The 16,517-nt window shown below is 52.3% G+C and overlaps 5 protein-coding genes across 5 annotated transcripts; 4 read left to right on the top strand and 1 right to left on the bottom strand.

The window, feature by feature from the left end:
* Positions 1 to 700: 700 nt before the first annotated feature.
* Positions 701 to 5,641, top strand: TrAtP1_009369 (uncharacterized protein; the record flags this gene model as incomplete). The annotated part of the gene is made up of 3 exons (XM_066114255.1): positions 701 to 1,340; positions 1,432 to 3,742; positions 5,617 to 5,641. 3 exons carry the CDS (start codon positions 701 to 703, stop codon positions 5,639 to 5,641), a joined length of 2,976 nt encoding a protein of 991 aa, XP_065970349.1.
* A 3,179-nt stretch (positions 5,642 to 8,820) lies between these two features.
* On the top strand, positions 8,821 to 13,966 carry TrAtP1_009368 (uncharacterized protein). Its single transcript, XM_066114254.1, has 2 exons — positions 8,821 to 11,196; positions 11,355 to 13,966. The coding sequence occupies exons 1-2, from the start codon at positions 8,918 to 8,920 to the stop codon at positions 13,222 to 13,224; spliced, it is 4,149 nt and encodes a 1,382-aa protein (XP_065970348.1). The 5' UTR covers positions 8,821 to 8,917; the 3' UTR covers positions 13,225 to 13,966.
* A 258-nt stretch (positions 13,967 to 14,224) lies between these two features.
* TrAtP1_009367 (uncharacterized protein) lies at positions 14,225 to 14,779 on the top strand (the record flags this gene model as incomplete). Its single annotated transcript, XM_066114253.1, has 1 exon — positions 14,225 to 14,779. One exon carries the CDS (start codon positions 14,225 to 14,227, stop codon positions 14,777 to 14,779), a length of 555 nt encoding a protein of 184 aa, XP_065970347.1.
* Positions 14,780 to 15,558: 779 nt separating this feature from the next.
* Positions 15,559 to 15,870, top strand: TrAtP1_009366 (uncharacterized protein; the record flags this gene model as incomplete). The annotated part of the gene is made up of 1 exon (XM_066114252.1): positions 15,559 to 15,870. The coding sequence occupies one exon, from the start codon at positions 15,559 to 15,561 to the stop codon at positions 15,868 to 15,870; it is 312 nt and encodes a 103-aa protein (XP_065970346.1).
* A 38-nt stretch (positions 15,871 to 15,908) lies between these two features.
* Positions 15,909 to 16,271, bottom strand: TrAtP1_009365 (uncharacterized protein; the record flags this gene model as incomplete). The annotated part of the gene is made up of 1 exon (XM_014091514.2): positions 15,909 to 16,271. One exon carries the CDS (start codon positions 16,269 to 16,271, stop codon positions 15,909 to 15,911), a length of 363 nt encoding a protein of 120 aa, XP_013946989.2.
* Between the last annotated feature and the right edge of the window lie 246 nt (positions 16,272 to 16,517).

The following is a 16,517-nucleotide window of genomic DNA, read 5'->3' as shown; positions in this document are numbered from 1 at the left end:
GGAATCACGTCTCTATTGACTTTGAAATCTTCTGTTTCAGAGTACATGTGGCTTTTCATGACGTCTTGTTGTGTAAGGGAATCTCTGTTCCTATATAATTTACCAAATACTTTCATCAAGTCTACTCCACTGACTGTAAGGGGGCCGTAGAATTACATGACAAGCTTCATGCGGCTCATCACATGGAATGGGCTTCACTAAGATTGCCGAAATCTCGCAAAGCTGTCGCCATCAAACCTACAACCTATAATTTTAGCACAAAGTCATTAAACGTGCGCCGAGCTCTCCGCTGCAGCCACTCCGTGCTAATCAACTCCTTTCTGCATCAGCTTATAAGCGAAAACGGCAGCGCAAGTGACATGACGCCTCTGCATGCTGCAGCTTGTGCTGTAAGTGGTAGCGCGCTCTCACGTGACGCCGCGTATCGCGTCTTCGCGATTTAGCGCCCTGCAGCTAGCTCTTCATTTCCACCGTAGAGCTTCCCAAGCAGCTGCAATTTTCTGGCCAGGTGCCGAGCTTCAGCTTGTCGACAGCCACAGCCCGGAGTGATTTCACGCTCAGACGCAGATGAGGCATTTCTCAGCGTCTGTGGCTCTGAGCCTGTGGTGTTGCTTATAGTATATCTGACTTGGCTGCTGGCCTCGCCCTCAACCAGCCCGAATCTCTCGACATTGATGCCCGAGTGCCCACCACCGCCGTGATGCTGCGGAGAGCTCCCATTTACTGCGAGGCGGTCTTGCAGCCGCAGGATGTCTACTATGAAGGGTCAGAAGACGAAGACTACGACAATGCGGAGGCGCGCAGGCAGAGATATGAAGCCGCCGGGCAGCGGTTTCTCCAAGGCAACGTCCCCTTGCTGCTGTCTGCGACGTTGAAGGGTCCCTTTGAACAAGAGTCTGGATGGGTGAACCCGTGGCGATCAAAACTTCGTACCGCCAATTCACAAAAGTCGCGCGACCCTGACGATATAAACGTGCATTCGACCCCCAAGCGACCTGCCACGTCTGCGACTGTCGAGCATGCGATAGAAGCTCTGAAAGGTGCCGAGTGTGCTCTTCCTAGTCCGGAAAGCCTCAAGCAGACGCCTCTCACTAGCCCCTCTTCACGTCTCCAGGGGATAGGTAACACGACGCACGACTGGAGACCCGATAGCGCACGTCTTTCACGAAATAGTGATGAGTTCTGGACCACAAATTCACCATCAAAGACCCCAAAGAGGAAATCAAAGTCATCACCGGGACTGGATAGCGTGGCGAATAAGCGGCAAAGAACCAGGTCAACCGAAACCGAATTTGAGACTCCAACGCCCAGGAAGAACCAAACACCTAAGAGGGATGCTAGTCAAAGAGGAAGAACGTCCAGAGCCAATTCAGACGCCTCATCAATATACTTGCACATTCGAGAGCTCACCTCACAACTTCCCCCCTGCAGGATCACAAGATCTGTCTAGTGAAGAGGCGGATACAGATACAGATGACGATCACCATGAAACCATCTCTACCCGTTCCTCCGTGGATACATCTTTGGTCAATGCACGCAGGACTCCCAAGAAAGACTCTCCCAGCAAGATTCTACACCTGAATAGGAATTCATCCACGTCCTTGTTATCCCCGTTTTCTCAACGGAGTTTGAGAGGAGTTTCCTCTCCTCTATCTATTTCGCCAGCGCAAACGCCAACAAAACGAAAGGCTGCATCAATCCCATTCTCCGGCCGTCGGCGGGCTTCAGGCGACCTATCTAGACCATCAGAAATATCAACAAACCTGCCAGATTTGGCAGATTTAGAAATGCTAGGCGTGGATGATGACAACAGCGAAGATCTTGACGACGCAACTCTGATAGAGCGCCAGCTACGGGACGAACAACCCCCATCTCCCGAAGATTCCGAGACCAGCAATGGAGGCCAAATCAGTACTACGTCAGATACGGTTCTGCCAACTCTTCAAAAATCTGGGTCGAGCTATGAAGAGCGTCAATCAGGAGAAGAGAATGCAGTTGAAACTCCAAAGGCTAAAAGGGTGGATCACCTGGAAATATCTAACCATGATTCGCCTCGTGGGCGTCTCAAGCTGTTTCGTGCTACTCATTCTTCTCGGATGGCTGATCCTTTGATATACGATGATACTGAAGGATCCGATCAACCGATTTCTAGATCTAACACGGCCTCATTGACCTCACAGCAATCCGTGCCTAGTGAAAAGACCCCTATCAACTCACCCAAACCGAACAAACGTCAACCTTTGGGCAAGAGTCCTACAAAGACGAGTAGTCCTCACAAGTCATCACCTCTCCGATCTTTGAGCCCTCGAAATGGTAGAATCAACTCGCGGCCTGCTCTCAAGAAGATGGTTCAGCCTTACATGTCAAGTCTGCGCAAATCACTAGCGGCGAGTGCAGATGAAACTCGCTACTCACAAGAAGATGACCAGCAATCGAACGAAAACGAGCAAGCAAAAGAAGCAAAAGAAGCAAAAGAAGCAAAAGAAGCAAAAGAAACTTCACTGCCACCTGTTTCGAGTACCCCAGCATCGCATCCTAGTCCGAATGAGGATGCCACAGATAAAGACTATGAATCCGATAATCCTTCAACTGACGATGCGCAAGAGCTGGTGGAGCATGGTACTTCGACTTTAACTACACTGCACTCTAGCACTCCACCTGTTGATGTTGCTGCATCTGTAGAGGTGATAAACTCAGCTCAGGGAGATGTGCCACTCAGTATTCTACAACAAGATGAGCCGAGCCTCACTACACCGGAGACGTCTATTGGTTTACAGCCCTCTATGCCTGTTGAGCAAGCTAATTCGGATGTAATTGCGTCGCAAATAAACAGAGACATGCTGGGAAGAACAAGTGAGCCCAGCTCGATAGCCCCTGTGGCAGACGGTGATCGTTGGGAAGACCGACAAGAGCATTTGGAAGAGACTCACAGACCTGCCGAAGCCGTTGCCGAAAGCCATTTTTTACCATCACAAAACAATGACGCGCCTCAACCTCCGCCAAACGTCCTGCCTGAACCTTTGGAGGAAATACCAAAACGACCTGCTACTCCGGAGCCGCAATTCGCTGTTGCCTCTTTTTCAACATTCATGTCGCCTTCTCCAAACCCCCGCCGAAGATTCTACTTTTCTGGGCCAGGTCTAAGTGGAACCGCTTTTAAAACACAGGGCACCCTGCTGTCTTGCATGAAAAGGTCATGGGGGAGCACGATTCCCAAAAAGCGAGTTTCCTGGGCTCCGCTACCGCATGAAGGGAGTGACAGCTCCGGGGAGGATGTCCCATCAGGGACGGACACGTCATCGTCAATGACACGAGGCAGAGACCGAGCAGTTTCACCGCCTCCCCCGCCGTCCATGGGCTCCTCTTCCGATTCGCTCATGGAGGGAGACTTGAAGTTTGGTCTTCACTTTGCTGCAGTGGCTGATCGTTCAAAGGGCACAAACCCTCAAAGCACGCATGCTGTGCCGGAATTCAGGACTCCTAGCGCTGACAGGGAATGCCCGGCAGAGAAAGTCGATGCATCGCAGGTCAAGAAGAATACGTTTGCTACGAAGACTGCTACGAAGACTTGGGGCCATGATGACGAGGACCCCACCGACATTGTACAAGACATATTTAATGATATGGACGACTTTTTGCAAGTCTGGGACGTCGATGCAGAGCTGAATGAGGCACGAAAGGCCGACAAGACACGGGCTAGCGGCGCAAAGGAGGCAGAACGTCCAGAGGAGGATGCAGATATGTTTGCATCCTTCCTTTAGGCCTGTTGCCCGAATTCTTCTTTTTCGTGCAATCATGATGCTACATTCTCACGACTACTTGACCATTCTGCATAGTATGTGGACACTCGCTTGTGTCCAATATTTGTTCATTATTCAGCTCCAAGTTATTTACGAAGAGTAAAACTCTTTTTTTTCCCAATCATGTATCTAGCATATTGCATACGAGCGTATTTTTTTTTCCCCCAGTCTTTGCGTTTTTTCTCTTTCCGAATACGAGTTTTTCATTTAGCATGTGCATTGCATTGTGCTTTTTTTTTACAAATACTGGAGTTCGGAGACACGGTGAGACAAGAGTCTTTTGAATAAGCAAAAGGCTCGCAGGAGCTATTGAAATATGGAAGTTGGTAGGGATAGCAATTAGATGTGGACATGAGGGAAATATACCCCAATAGACGGCTGTTAATATGTAAATCATGGCTTTCTGGTGATGGGATAAATTCCTGGGTGACGAGGTATTTTGTCTTGTGTATGTTTAAGGGGATGTGATGCGGTTATTCAGTGGCATGTGAATTCGTTTAATGTAACGATGTGTTGTCTCTTGATTTGGTGCTCTTTATTCACACTGGCATGTACCTTGATCGTTGGGATCCTCCAGATGCACGGATATCTCGCCTCACATTGCACTTTAAAAGCACACAACATTCGTACGCCTAACGTATTTTCTCTCATCACATTTCTTCTTTCCTCAAAAGCTAGTTCAAATTTATTGTCATTAAGCAAAAAAAAAAAAAAAACTCTAATTCTACCTTCACACCCCCTCCCCAGGAAATTTATTTCTAGGCCTAGGCCTAGGGTAAGCTATAAGTGAGAACCCAATTGTCCAGACTAAAAACAAAAGCACAGATTTGCATTTTTGGTCTTACGGGACAGAGTAAAAAAGGTTAGTAAGTACAAGTAGCACTACATGAAGCAAAAAACCATGCAAGTATCAGTCACCTGGTCAGAAAAAAAGATTCACTTACACCATTGAGCCACAAAGGCAGTGAGCAGCTAACCTCACATACATACCCGTGCATGCTGCTGCATACATATGGGAAACGGCGTATTAGAGAAAAGCAAAAAAGACACGAAAAAAAAGCCCATTGGGCATATTCAGAGTTGCAGTGAGATGCATCTTGCAGTGGGTCCCGTCCTTTGGTCCAATGGGTGTGGTTGGACAAGAAACGTGGCGTGCTCTGCTGGCGGAAACGCAACGCCTCTTGTTTATGTTGCTTGTTTCTCTTTCCGTCTTACTGGCGCAAGGTGTCTGTTAATCTTCTTTTTCCTCTCTCTTCTCTTTTCCCCTCTAGGCACATGGATCAATTAGGCTATACCCTGGTCTGAGACACGTACCCAAACTGTTTTGCCTGGGGGGTGAGAGAGAAGTTCTGTTGGGTAGGCGTATAGCAGTCTAGATGTGGTGGGAAAATGCCACCCTCGTCAACGTTAGCCGCACCAGGTGTCTGGATTGGTGCAAAGATTGGCTTCTTCTACCCTCCCTTTTCGAAGCAGTTTTCTGAATTGAGATGTTGACAAGTGACAGATGGACCTTGCTCCCGTCGTTGCATCGCACGCCGGATAAGTTGCAGGGCAAATACCCGAGTGAAACTCTAAAAAAAGGAGGAGTAAAACGCTTGGTGACGTCGCAAATGTTACGAGCCGATGGAGTGGAACGACATCCGGCATGGTGAGAGGGCGCATAAATCTGTTACGAAACAGAAAAAAGGAGGCGGTATCGCATTCAATTGGCAGAAGCAGATGTCCGCCTGGCAAGCTCGCGTCGAAGTCGTTTTCCTCCTTTTCCCTTTCAAGGCCATCAAGTCCTCGGCCAACCTATCCCCTAACCGACGTCCAGTAATATTCGTGCGTGTCCTGCGTAGAGTCTCATTTGCATATGATATCAAACACAGACCAGTGCCTAGATTTGGCTGGCGAACCAATTCGATTCTCCGGATCATGCAATCTGTCGAAGGATGAGGCGACACGTACATGCGAGTACGACGACGGCTGCGACTCTGTTCAACCATCATCTCACGTGGTGAAAGACGTGAAGCGATTGACTGCATGGTCCGTCCACGTGCCCTTGGGGTCTCGGATCGCTTGTCTAGACCAAACAAGCTCTAGAATGCCCTGCCTTTCGGTAGCTCGGGAGAAGCTCGACGGTGACATTTGTTCCTGGCTTGCTTGTTGGGGGCAGAATGCTAGTAGATAGAGTAGCAGTAGCACTATACTCTTACCACTAGTAAAGTGGCAGCAACAGCAGGCGTGACCATTTAGATGAAATTGAGATCTTTGTTGAGATCCAGGCGATCAGGGACACCGCAAGTTTGGCGGTCCGGTTACTGGCCCCTCTCGGACAGCAGATGTGTCCGCATTGTCTGACCTTTGAGCTTCAAACTTGTGACGTGGGCGGTCTGAGAATACGTAATGAATGTGCGATGCTGTGCTGCCGACGATACACCAGTCAGGCGTTGCTGAAGCACACACGTGGGAAAAGGCAGAAGCCGTCGCAGAGCCCGGTAGCTCGAGGGGAATCCAGGCACCCTATTTTGAGTTTCAGGGAGTAATCACCACCGTTGGTTTGTTTTCCACTTGCTCCCTTTGTGTTCCGGCAGTGTCGGTGACGAGGACACGGACGAGTGGTTGAAGAGAAAACGCATCGTGCACACCGGCAACTCCGGGGTGACTGCAAAGTGGTCTGGTTGCCCGGCAGTAGCCAAGTGCGAGTGTCTTTGATTTGCGATCCAATTGGTGGCGTGGCGTTCACCGGTGAGCTCGCCTCGCACAAGCCATGTCACCAAATGCAGTCCATCATGGCAGAGGTAGGGCTGCATATCGCTTGCGAGTTGGCACGATCCTTGGCCATCGACCGCGTACCCCCTAGTCCCTCGAGATTGAGATGCTCTGTTGCAACGATTGCTCGTACCGTAACCTCAACTCCGGGGAAGCCTTGACCACGCCGAGCAGAACCCACTTAGTCAACCCCTATGCTGTCGGTGAGAGAACAGGTCGTAGGTTGACTGGATGGCGTTTCCGACAGTTCCACGTGGGCTGCGGTGACGTCCATGCTTCTGGAAGACGACCAAAGACGGTGGAGATGAGGAAACCTGTAGACCTCGTGCGCACCATTGGAACTTCATTGAGTCATGGTGACAGTCTAGCCGGCGCAAAGAGAGCTGTTCTGCTGAAAGAGCTCGCTCCTTTGCTGTATTTCAGACGCGGCGAATGCATTGAGCCTTGAGACATGTTATCTCTGGCTGCGGGTCTGAGTGCCGGGAATCAATCTGGAAACACCAAATTCGCCGGGCCACACGCCGTTGGGCACCGGCGCAGCCAAGCCACAACCTTTTCTTAGTGCTTCGCTTGTCCTGTCCCGTATCCCTTGATATCCTCTCCTAGGTGTAGAGCAGCAGTAGCAGCAATGCTAATTCCTTTTGGTTCCATTCCAGACCTGTGATCATCGCCTGTCTGATAAGTCCAGGCCTGGGCATGACGAGGGCTTGACGCATGATTCGAGAAGACGTCGCCCTCCATAAGCAGCCGGGTATCGGGTTCGTATCACGAAGCGAGACCAGGGCACGACGGTCCCGCCCAGATAGTAAACAGGCGGCTGGTGGAAGAGATTCCGCGATCGCTAGTGCCGTCTAGCGGGCCTTGTCTCTGCTGAATGCTTTGAGTTTGTGCCCTTTCTTTGACCGCATGGGATTCTCAGCTGGCACAAGCGAAGCGTTCACGGTTTGTTCGCTGGCGGTTCGTGTAGCGCAAAGCCGGTGCATGCGGCGGTGCCAGACAACGTACAGGGACGGCGTACAGGGACAGCGTACAGGGACGGCAAGCAGGGCATCAGACGCCATGCCGTGCGACTTGCTGGCGCTCACCGATGCTTTATCTCTGCATTGGAGGTGCGTCGAGGTTGCATCTTCTCCGCGCTGTGTTGTACAGAAAGGGAGGCCCCGCTATCAGGGCAGCGATAGGCAGGTCAGATACAGAACCTGATATCAGATAGAGCCGGCGCAGTGGTGCCCAAGGGCGGGAGGTGCATGCATGTACTGGTACAAGTTGATCTTTACAAGAGACATCTGTGATGGCAGCAGCAAAATTATAGCATATACGCTTTTTAGATTCATCGATTGCCAGTTCAAAAACAATTTCAGCCGACATGTGCTGCTCTCCCTTGTGGCTGCTGAGCGACGTGCTGCTGGAGGGATGGCGTTATCATGGCTCTTGTTGGCGACTCAGATAAGAGGCATTCACCCAAGACAATTGGTACCTATCCATTACACCAGTGTAAGCGACCAGCTCCGCCCGTGTATCCCGTTAAAGCATGTAATTTCATCTCTATGGGCGATTCACCGTCTCCTGAATATTACACTGAATCTTACACGACAGACAGGCATCTTGCGCTTACTGTACTGAAGCAAACTTACACAATCTCTCGCCAAACGTGGGCCGTTTCTTTGCCTGCATGTACAGATACCTCCGTCTATACTAAGACAGGCACAAGCTACAGTACATGGATATTGAGCAGCTATCCCATTCTCCATATGCCATTGAATCATTGTAGATCACAAGTCCTCATACCCGTAACCATAATCGATTCAGACATCAACGGAAACAAACACCCCTTGTGCGTGGTGTCTATTCTCACACCGATCAATGATAACGGCATTGAACAAAGCCAGACATCAACTGCCCCTGTAGCCATGCGCATTCGAACCACTAAGACCCCGCAAACGCGCCTTGTGCTTCAGCAGCCCCCTCCCACTGACGGCGGCGCCCCGCCCCTGAAAACTCTTGCCTGCGGCTAGTCGCCGTCATGCAACCTCCAACGTGCTGCTGGGCGGTGGGGATGATTCGGCGGCGGCTGCTGTGCAAAGCCTAGGGGGCGTGTCGGATCGCCAGCAGCGCTGCAGCAGCGCCGTGCAGGCGGCTCCTGTACCTGTACCCGCTCGCCCAGCGCCTGTAAGTTTAGCGGCCTCCAGCCATCGAGGCCCCACTCGGCGGCGCTGCTTTGAGTTCCCCCCGTTTTCTTCTGCCAGCAAAACCTGGCGCTCGCTCCATTTTCCTCTCTGCAACCTCCAGAGCGTCTCACGCCCGACCGTCCCTCCGAATCAATCCTCCCACGCAGACGCTCTGCCGCGCCAGATGTCCTCCCCATGTCCAGCTCGCCTTCAACCGCCGAAAATGCCGCACCTGCTGCGCTGCTGAGCCCCCAGGCCCACGTCCGACCCGACCGCCAGGACCAGCGGCAGCCGCACCTCCAGCACGATGGTGCAGAGAACCCCCCGGCCCTGGGCTGCGCGATCCAAGCAGACGGGAGCGCCTCTGCCCCTGTTTCTGCCTCTGCCTCTGACACTGCTTCTGCCACCTCCTCTGCTGCCCTGCCTCATATAAAGCCTGCTGCCCCTAGCGGCACCGCTCGCCAGCGTCAACAGATGGGCCCTTCCCTGCTTTCCCAAGCCTTGGCATCTGCTCGAGGCATCCTGCGGACCAACTCGACGCCCAATACGAGCACTACTTCGTCACAGACACAATCACAGACGCAGGCAGACAAATCGACAAGACCCACGCCGGCCTCTGCCTCTTCTTCCTCAGCGGTTGACCAGCTGCCCTCAAGACCGGTTCGGTCGTCGCCCGCCACTCCCTGGACAGAATCTCGAGATGCATCAGACTACATTGACCACGACGGCGCCCTGACGCGGAGCATATCACAGCCCAAGACGATGGCGACCACAACGACGACGGCTACCGCCACAACAACAATTCCAATCACCTCTAACGTCCCTGCACGAGACCGTGCCATTCCATCCTCGTCATTCAAGTCGGACAACATTCTGAGCCACGCAAAAGATATGCTTTTAGAACACCGTGAATTTCTAGACCGGACCCGAGGGAGAGCGTCGCTGGAGCTCGACTCCATATCACCAAAGCTACAGCATCACCAGCAACCATTACCTCACTCATCACACTTTAATGACTCCGTATCGCCTACCAATGGCAGCTATACCAGCGCTGCTTTGTCTACCGGAGTTTCCACTGACGCAGGAGACGAGACTGGATCACAGGACTCGCGTCAGGAACGACACAAAACGCTTGACACTTCCGAAAAGACGGAAAAGATATGGTCGATTGGCTCTGGCGACGGCAGTGAAGAGGATGGCTTGGTAGAGCAGTCAGTCGCTGAAGCCATTGCAGGCGTTGAGCACAATGCACGAAGCCGAAAGTCCAGCTACAGCTTGCGATTCTTCAAAGAGGGCCTGCCTCCGGAGGACAAGGCCCGTCGGAAGGATGGCAAGACCTCCCACCGCGACAAACCTGTGCCGACAATAGACGAGGAAACCACTTTAACCGAAGAGTTGCCGCAAAAGTCTTCCAAGACGTCGCCAGCCGCAGACTCGCGCGTGCAGCCAGCACGAGCGGAATCTTTCTCATCCCGCGCCTCTGATGTGCGGCCGACGCTTACCTCACCGAAAGAAGCAACCAGCTCAGCCCTGCAGCAAGCTGAAGAAGCTGGTGGCGAAAGCGCCATCACACAGAAATCATCGATAGATCATTATGAGGCCAAGCTGGAGCCACCGGTTGGAATTCAGGTGGGGCCGGAGACGGTCCAAGACACCGAGGTGGAGAAGCTGCCGATGTCACATGATAACTCCGAGGTCGGCGATTTCCAAGACATTGCCGGCGACAAGGATGCGGGCGCCGAGGCCGACTGCAGTGCCATCAAAACCTCGGATATCGGCCATGCCAACGGTCACATTCACGAACATGCCACCGCTCATGTCAACGGCAATGCCAATGCCGCCCACTTTGATGCCGAATCTGATCCAGAGGCAGACGCCGAAGGTGATGGAGAAGCAGATGAGTCTGGGGAGGAGAAGATTGCGTCGGCCGTGTTCCTGCCTCATCAGGAGCTGGACGAAAGCCGCGCAAGCGTGAGTGAGGGTAGTGACGGTGATGCGATTCGGCGGCCCAGAGCGCACTCGCTGAGTAAAAAGCATCCCTGGCTGGTCAAGGCCGATGAGCCTGAGCCGGAGATGGAGACGGAGGAGGAGGAGAAAAAAGAGGACAGTTCCTACCAGGTTTCGCATGTTGCATCCCGTGAGAGCCTTGCTTCCCGCCGTGGAGAGATTCTCCCGCTGGAAATCCATGTCCCGACCGAAGCTGTCGTGGACGCCGAGACCGAAGTGAACCAAGTTACCCCTACTAAGCCCCGAGCCGTGACCCACTATGAAGACCATGTGCATGACCACCAGCATCAAGCACGCCGACCTCTAGAAGCCATTGAGCTGATCCCATACAAGCACCAAGTCGGCGGCCACAATACGCTGTGGCGATTCTCTCGCCGAGCCGTCTGTAAGCAGCTCAGCAACCGAGAAAACGAGTTTTATGAAACCATTGAGAGATATCACCGTGACTTGCTGCCATTCCTCCCCCGGTATGTTACTAATAAGCTTTCCCCGGTTTATAATATCCATGCCCAGCATCCCTATGTTTCTCCAGCCCCCTCTCCCCTCCTGCATTGAACTTGTTCCTTTTGCCCCTCTTTTTCATAACGTGAATTGTAACATTAAATGCTAACTTGATCACTTTTAGGTACATTGGAGTGTTGAACGTAACATTTCAGAGAAAGCCTCGGAGAAAGAGCACCGTTAGAAAAGATGAGACGGCTGATAAACGCAATCCCGACTCGAATGGTAACGGCGATGCTGAGCAGACTCCATCTACCCCTGCGCGCGTCATCAGCCAATCACTTGCCAGCTCCAATGCCACCATCCCTACCGTGACTTTTGACGATAACTGGCACATTCTCCCTCGCAACCTTCTCCAGCCGACACCTGAATTAGACACGCCGCACCGCCGGAGCACGTCTCTCTCCAAGATATCTTCAGGAGCGCCGATTGCGTCCCAGCATCCCGTGCGGCCTCACATGGAAGAGCGCCCCAACAGCTGGGGAGCTACGACGGTGAATAAACGACTACGAAATGAAGTGTTCAATGATGCATTCCTTAAACAGCCAATTGCGGTTCAGAAGCATCGACGCCCGTTTCAGCGAGCTGTTCCTTTGCCAACCCTCCAGCGATTGCTCCGAACTAGCAATTCAGATCCGAACCTAGCCCAGGGCCCCGAGAGTCCTGCTAAGATTGAGGAAACTCGCGGGACCACGTCTATTCCGGTAAAACCGTTGACGCCACTCGTGCAGCAGATGAGCGACCCCGAGTCCCAAGCTAGCCACCTCGCAGTCGAGCGGGAGGCCCCTGTTGAAGTCAAGGATGTCACGGGTACTAGTGCTCCCGAACCAGAAACACTAACGGCCAACCTGACAGCAAAGAAGAAGCGACGGTATTCTGGAAGTGGGCTTCGGCGCAAACCACAGGACGTACGCGACTCACGGGGAGATTTAAAGTACTATGAAGAGGCCGATGGCATGGAGTACAAGCGCGAGGGAGACGACAAGGACACTGCACTAGAAGTACCAACCAAGGACATCACGGCGGCCAACGAACTTGGCACTGAAGATGTGATTTCTGATGCTCCTGTCTTTACTCAGGAGCCTGATCCTGCGGACTACTCGGCAACAGTTGCAGACACTGTACCACATCCGGCTGTGGAGTTTGGACCAGTTGTTCGGCCAAACAATCCCAAGGAAGCAAAGTCTCAGCGCGACAGAGTAGAGTACTTTTTACTACTGGAAGACCTCACGGCGGGCATGAAGCGACCTTGTATGATGGATCTCAAGATGGGGACTCGCCAGTACGGCGTCGAAGCTTCTCCCAGCAAACAAAAGTCCCAGCAAGAAAAGTGCAGGAAGACGACCTCGGCGGAGCTTGGAGTGCGCATTTGCGGGCTGCAGGTCTGGAATTCCAAGACTCAAACATATGACTTTCAAGACAAGTACTTTGGCCGAAAAGTAAAGGCCGGCAACGAGTTTCAGGCTGCCCTCACCAAGTTTCTCTATAACGGGGTTGATTTGCACTCCATTCTTCACCATATTCCAATCGTACTGCGAAAGCTTTCACAACTAGAGCAAATCGTGAGCGAATTGCGCGGCTACCGCTTCTATGCTGCGAGTCTCCTCATGTTCTATGACGGCGACGCCACTGATGAGAACGGGGGATACGAGACGGCATACGAGTCCATGACAGATGCGGCGACCGATACCGAAGAGGTAGCCATTCGGAAGAAGAAGAATAAGCGGGAGATTGATTTCAAGATTGCAGACTTTGCCAACAGCCTCACTCCGCTGGACAAGGTGGAGGACAAGCCATGTCCGCCGCAACATCCCAACCAACCAGACCCTGGGTTTCTCAAGGGCCTCCGGAGTTTGAAGAAGTATTTTTTGCAGATCCAGCGAGACACCAGAGCCGAGCTGGGGCTTGATCCTCGCGGATGGAGCTCCGGTCAAGGCGGTGATTCAATGATGTCTATTGATGACGAAGAGGACGAGGGGATGATGAGTGTATAATTTGCCCCATACAGAGGAATCTGGCCGTCTCGAGCTTGCAGCGATGCCTCTTCTACACCTTTCTGTCTTTTTCATTCTTTTCCTTTCTTTTCGGATTGTTTTGCTTCACTTTTTTTTTTTTTTTTCATTGTCTTTTGACGCTACGACATGCTGTTTACGATTTTCATTTCTTTACAATGGATACCAGACCAAGCGTAATAGCGGGATGAGCTCTCAAGGCTTCATCAACGACTTGAGCTTGAGCGAATGACGACGACCTATGAAGCTTTCTTGTAATGCTAGCATGTTATTGAGAATTTCTTTTTCTTTCTCTTTGTTATACCTTGTCGTCATAAGGCTGGTTTCATCTTAAAATCCCCCATTCGGATAGTATTCATGGCCAGGTGGCCAAGGAAAAGGAAACATCACTCATTCAGTTTACGGATTCGAGCGAAGCATCTCTCTCAATTCCGCATTATAAACGCTGTTCAACAGACCCCAATTTGTTCCAGCGTTTGAATCACGTTGTTCTTACTACCAGCACTTTCCCCAATTCTTTTCTTTTCTTTCCTACTTGTTTTTATTAACCGGTTTTTTTCCTCTTGGCGGACTGGCGGATGGACGGAACGGCATAGGCGAATACTAGGGGCGCAGGTTCCTTTTGCTTTTTTCTATGCCAATTTTTTAATGTGTGTTTTTCTGTCTGGATTGGAACGAGATTGATACTTAGAGCGTTAGATAAAAAATTGAATTGAATGAATTGATTTGAGAAGTTTGAAAAGTGATTGATGCATAAGATGGCGGCTCAAGCAGTGCGGAGATTCGGAGCATCGGCTGTCGGACCGCTTTTGTGAGCCAAATTACAACCAGCATCACTAACGATGTCTGGAACAATATAGCACATGTAAAGCACAACTCTAGGATTGTTTTTTTGGTTGTCTCTAAACTGGCGCTTTCATTATTATCAACTTGGTAGCTCAACTTCGGGGGGAGTTGAAGATATAATAAAAAGGTTTCAGCGATGGGCGCCGTCATTTCATATCTCCAGGGCGGCATCACGACCATCACAAGCGTGATCCGCACGCTCTCAGCCCTCAATGCAAAATACCAGTCTCTCCTCCAGCGAATCCACGCCGGGCCATTTACGCCCGTTGCCAATCCCACGGTTTCATATTGGATGCAGGATCCGCCGTTTCCAGAGATGTGCGACATTCAAGGCGATTTGCCAGAGGAGGCGGACGTGGTTATTATTGGGAGCGGGATTACGGGTGCTGCTGCTGCGAAGACGGTGCTTGAGCTTTCATCTTCTTCTAAAACGGAATTGAAAGTAGTGGTTCTGGAGGCAAGACAGCTGTGCAGCGGCGCAACGGCTCGGAATGGCGGACACATCAAGTGCGCGCCTCATGAGGAGTTTGCGCGGCTGAGGAGCACGCTGGGAGAGGACAAGGCGAGCAAGGTTGTGAGGATGGAGATGCGGCATTTGGAGGTTTTGAAGGGGGTTGGAGAGGAGGTGATGGGCGGGGAGGTGAGGGAAGTTGAGACGGTGGATGTTTGTCTTGAGGGGGGAGGTGTTTGAGAAGTTGAAGAGGAGTGTGAGGGAGTTGAGGGAGTGGATGCCCGAGGTTGAGGTTTGTGCTTGGGAGGAGGATGAGGCGAGGGAGAGGGTGAGTTGTTTTGAAGAGTTGACAAGAGAGATGCTGACTTTTGGGGATGATTGTAGTTTGGGGTGAATCAGCATGTTGTTGGAGCAATCTCGTACAAGGCGGGTGCTCTGTGGCCGTATCGCCTCGTCACAAGTACATGGAATGACTTGAGCAAGCGATATCCTAATCTCGTCATCAGCACACACACTCCAGTCTCATCCATCACTTCAAACAGCGATGCCTCAACGTCAACTTCCACACCGTACATACTCCACACATCACGCGGCCTTGTCCGCGCAAAACACGTCCTCCACGCTACAAACGGGTACACAGGCCATCTCAATCCCGCCCTGAGAGGCTGTTTAACAGGTGTGATTGGCCATATGACGGCTCAAAGCCCTGGAAGCGGATTCGAGCCCGTGTGTCATGGTGATAGATCGTGGTCTGTTATATATGGCAATGGATTTGATTACGTGACGCAGCGACCGGATGGAGAAGATGGGTCTGCGGGGGGATTTGATGCTGGGAGGGGGCTTGTTTAGGAGTAAAGATGAGGGATTGGACCAGATTGGTGTTTGGGATGATGGTCGGATGGATGCGTTTCCACTGATGCATCTGAGGGGCAGCATGGCGACGGTGTTTGAGCCGAGATGGGGAGTTGGGGGGGGAATTGAAGGGGGCGTGGACGGGGATTATGGGGTTTACGGGCGATATGCTTCCCTTTGTGGGGGGGTTTGCCTTCCGGATTGGATGTATCGAGGAAAAGAGCACGAGGGGGGCTTTGAAGAGGGGGGCCTCTGGACAGTGGCTGGCTGCTGGGTTTAACGGAGAGGGCATGGTGTGGGCTTGGCTGAGCGGCGTGGCGGTGGCTGTCATGATGCTGGGCTTGGAGGAGGACGATTTGGAGGAGGCTGTGGGACGGCCGGGGGGGAGGTTGGATGAGTGGTATCCGGTGGAGGAGGTGGAGGTTGATACGGCGAGGCTGAGGAGGGCGGATTTGACGAATCTGGCTGGTGAGGTTTGATGAAAGATGTTTATATTTACATGTCTATAACGGCGTCTTTACAGCTTCGCCTTGTTCTCCTTCCGCCACTGCTCAACCCACACCTTGCCAAACTCCTTCCTCTCCGCCTCCTTTCTCGTATCCTCCTTGAACCGCGCCTCTTCCAACTCCAATCCCGCACCAGTCAGCTCCTTTACAAGATCTTTGTAAATCTCCCTCTTAATCGTCCCGTACACGCCCTTCTTCGGCTTCTCCAGCAACTGTCTCTCTGCCACAAACTTGAGCGCGTCCTCTAATCCGCCCGCCAACGCATCCGCAATGCCCTCGTCCACTGCTTCCTGGCCGGTGAAGCGGTGGCCCTCGAGGGCGACTTTGCGGAAGAGCGCGTTGGAGGGCAGTTTTGCGCGGAAGAGGGACGCCATGGCGGGCTGGAGGTGGGCGCCGAAGAGGACCTCGTTGAGGCAGATGAAGCCCTTTGGGGAGGGGGGCGAGGCGGTAGTCGTGGGCCATGGCGAGCATGAGGCCGCCGGCGTAGGCGTGGCCGTTGATGAGGGCGACGGTGGGCATGGGGAAGCTGTGGTTGTTAGTGTGTGATGATGATTTGATGATGAGGGTTGACTTGCGTTATGAGACGCTGCCAGACGGAGTAGAACAGGGCCCAGAAGCCA

The sequence above is a fragment of the Trichoderma atroviride genome, chromosome 5 (genome assembly GCF_020647795.1).
Source record: "Trichoderma atroviride chromosome 5, complete sequence".
NCBI lineage: Eukaryota > Fungi > Ascomycota > Sordariomycetes > Hypocreales > Hypocreaceae > Trichoderma > Trichoderma atroviride.
This window is presented reverse-complemented; position numbering and strand designations above follow the sequence as displayed.

Excerpts from the sequence above, each read along its gene's own strand:
- TrAtP1_009368 (XM_066114254.1), top strand. The coding sequence starts at position 8,918 with ATGTCCAGCTCGCCTTCAACCGCCGAAAATGCCGCACCTGCTGCGCTG. Across the intron at positions 11,197-11,354 it reads TTGCTGCCATTCCTCCCCCG|GTACATTGGAGTGTTGAACG; the intron begins GTATGTTACTAA and ends GATCACTTTTAG.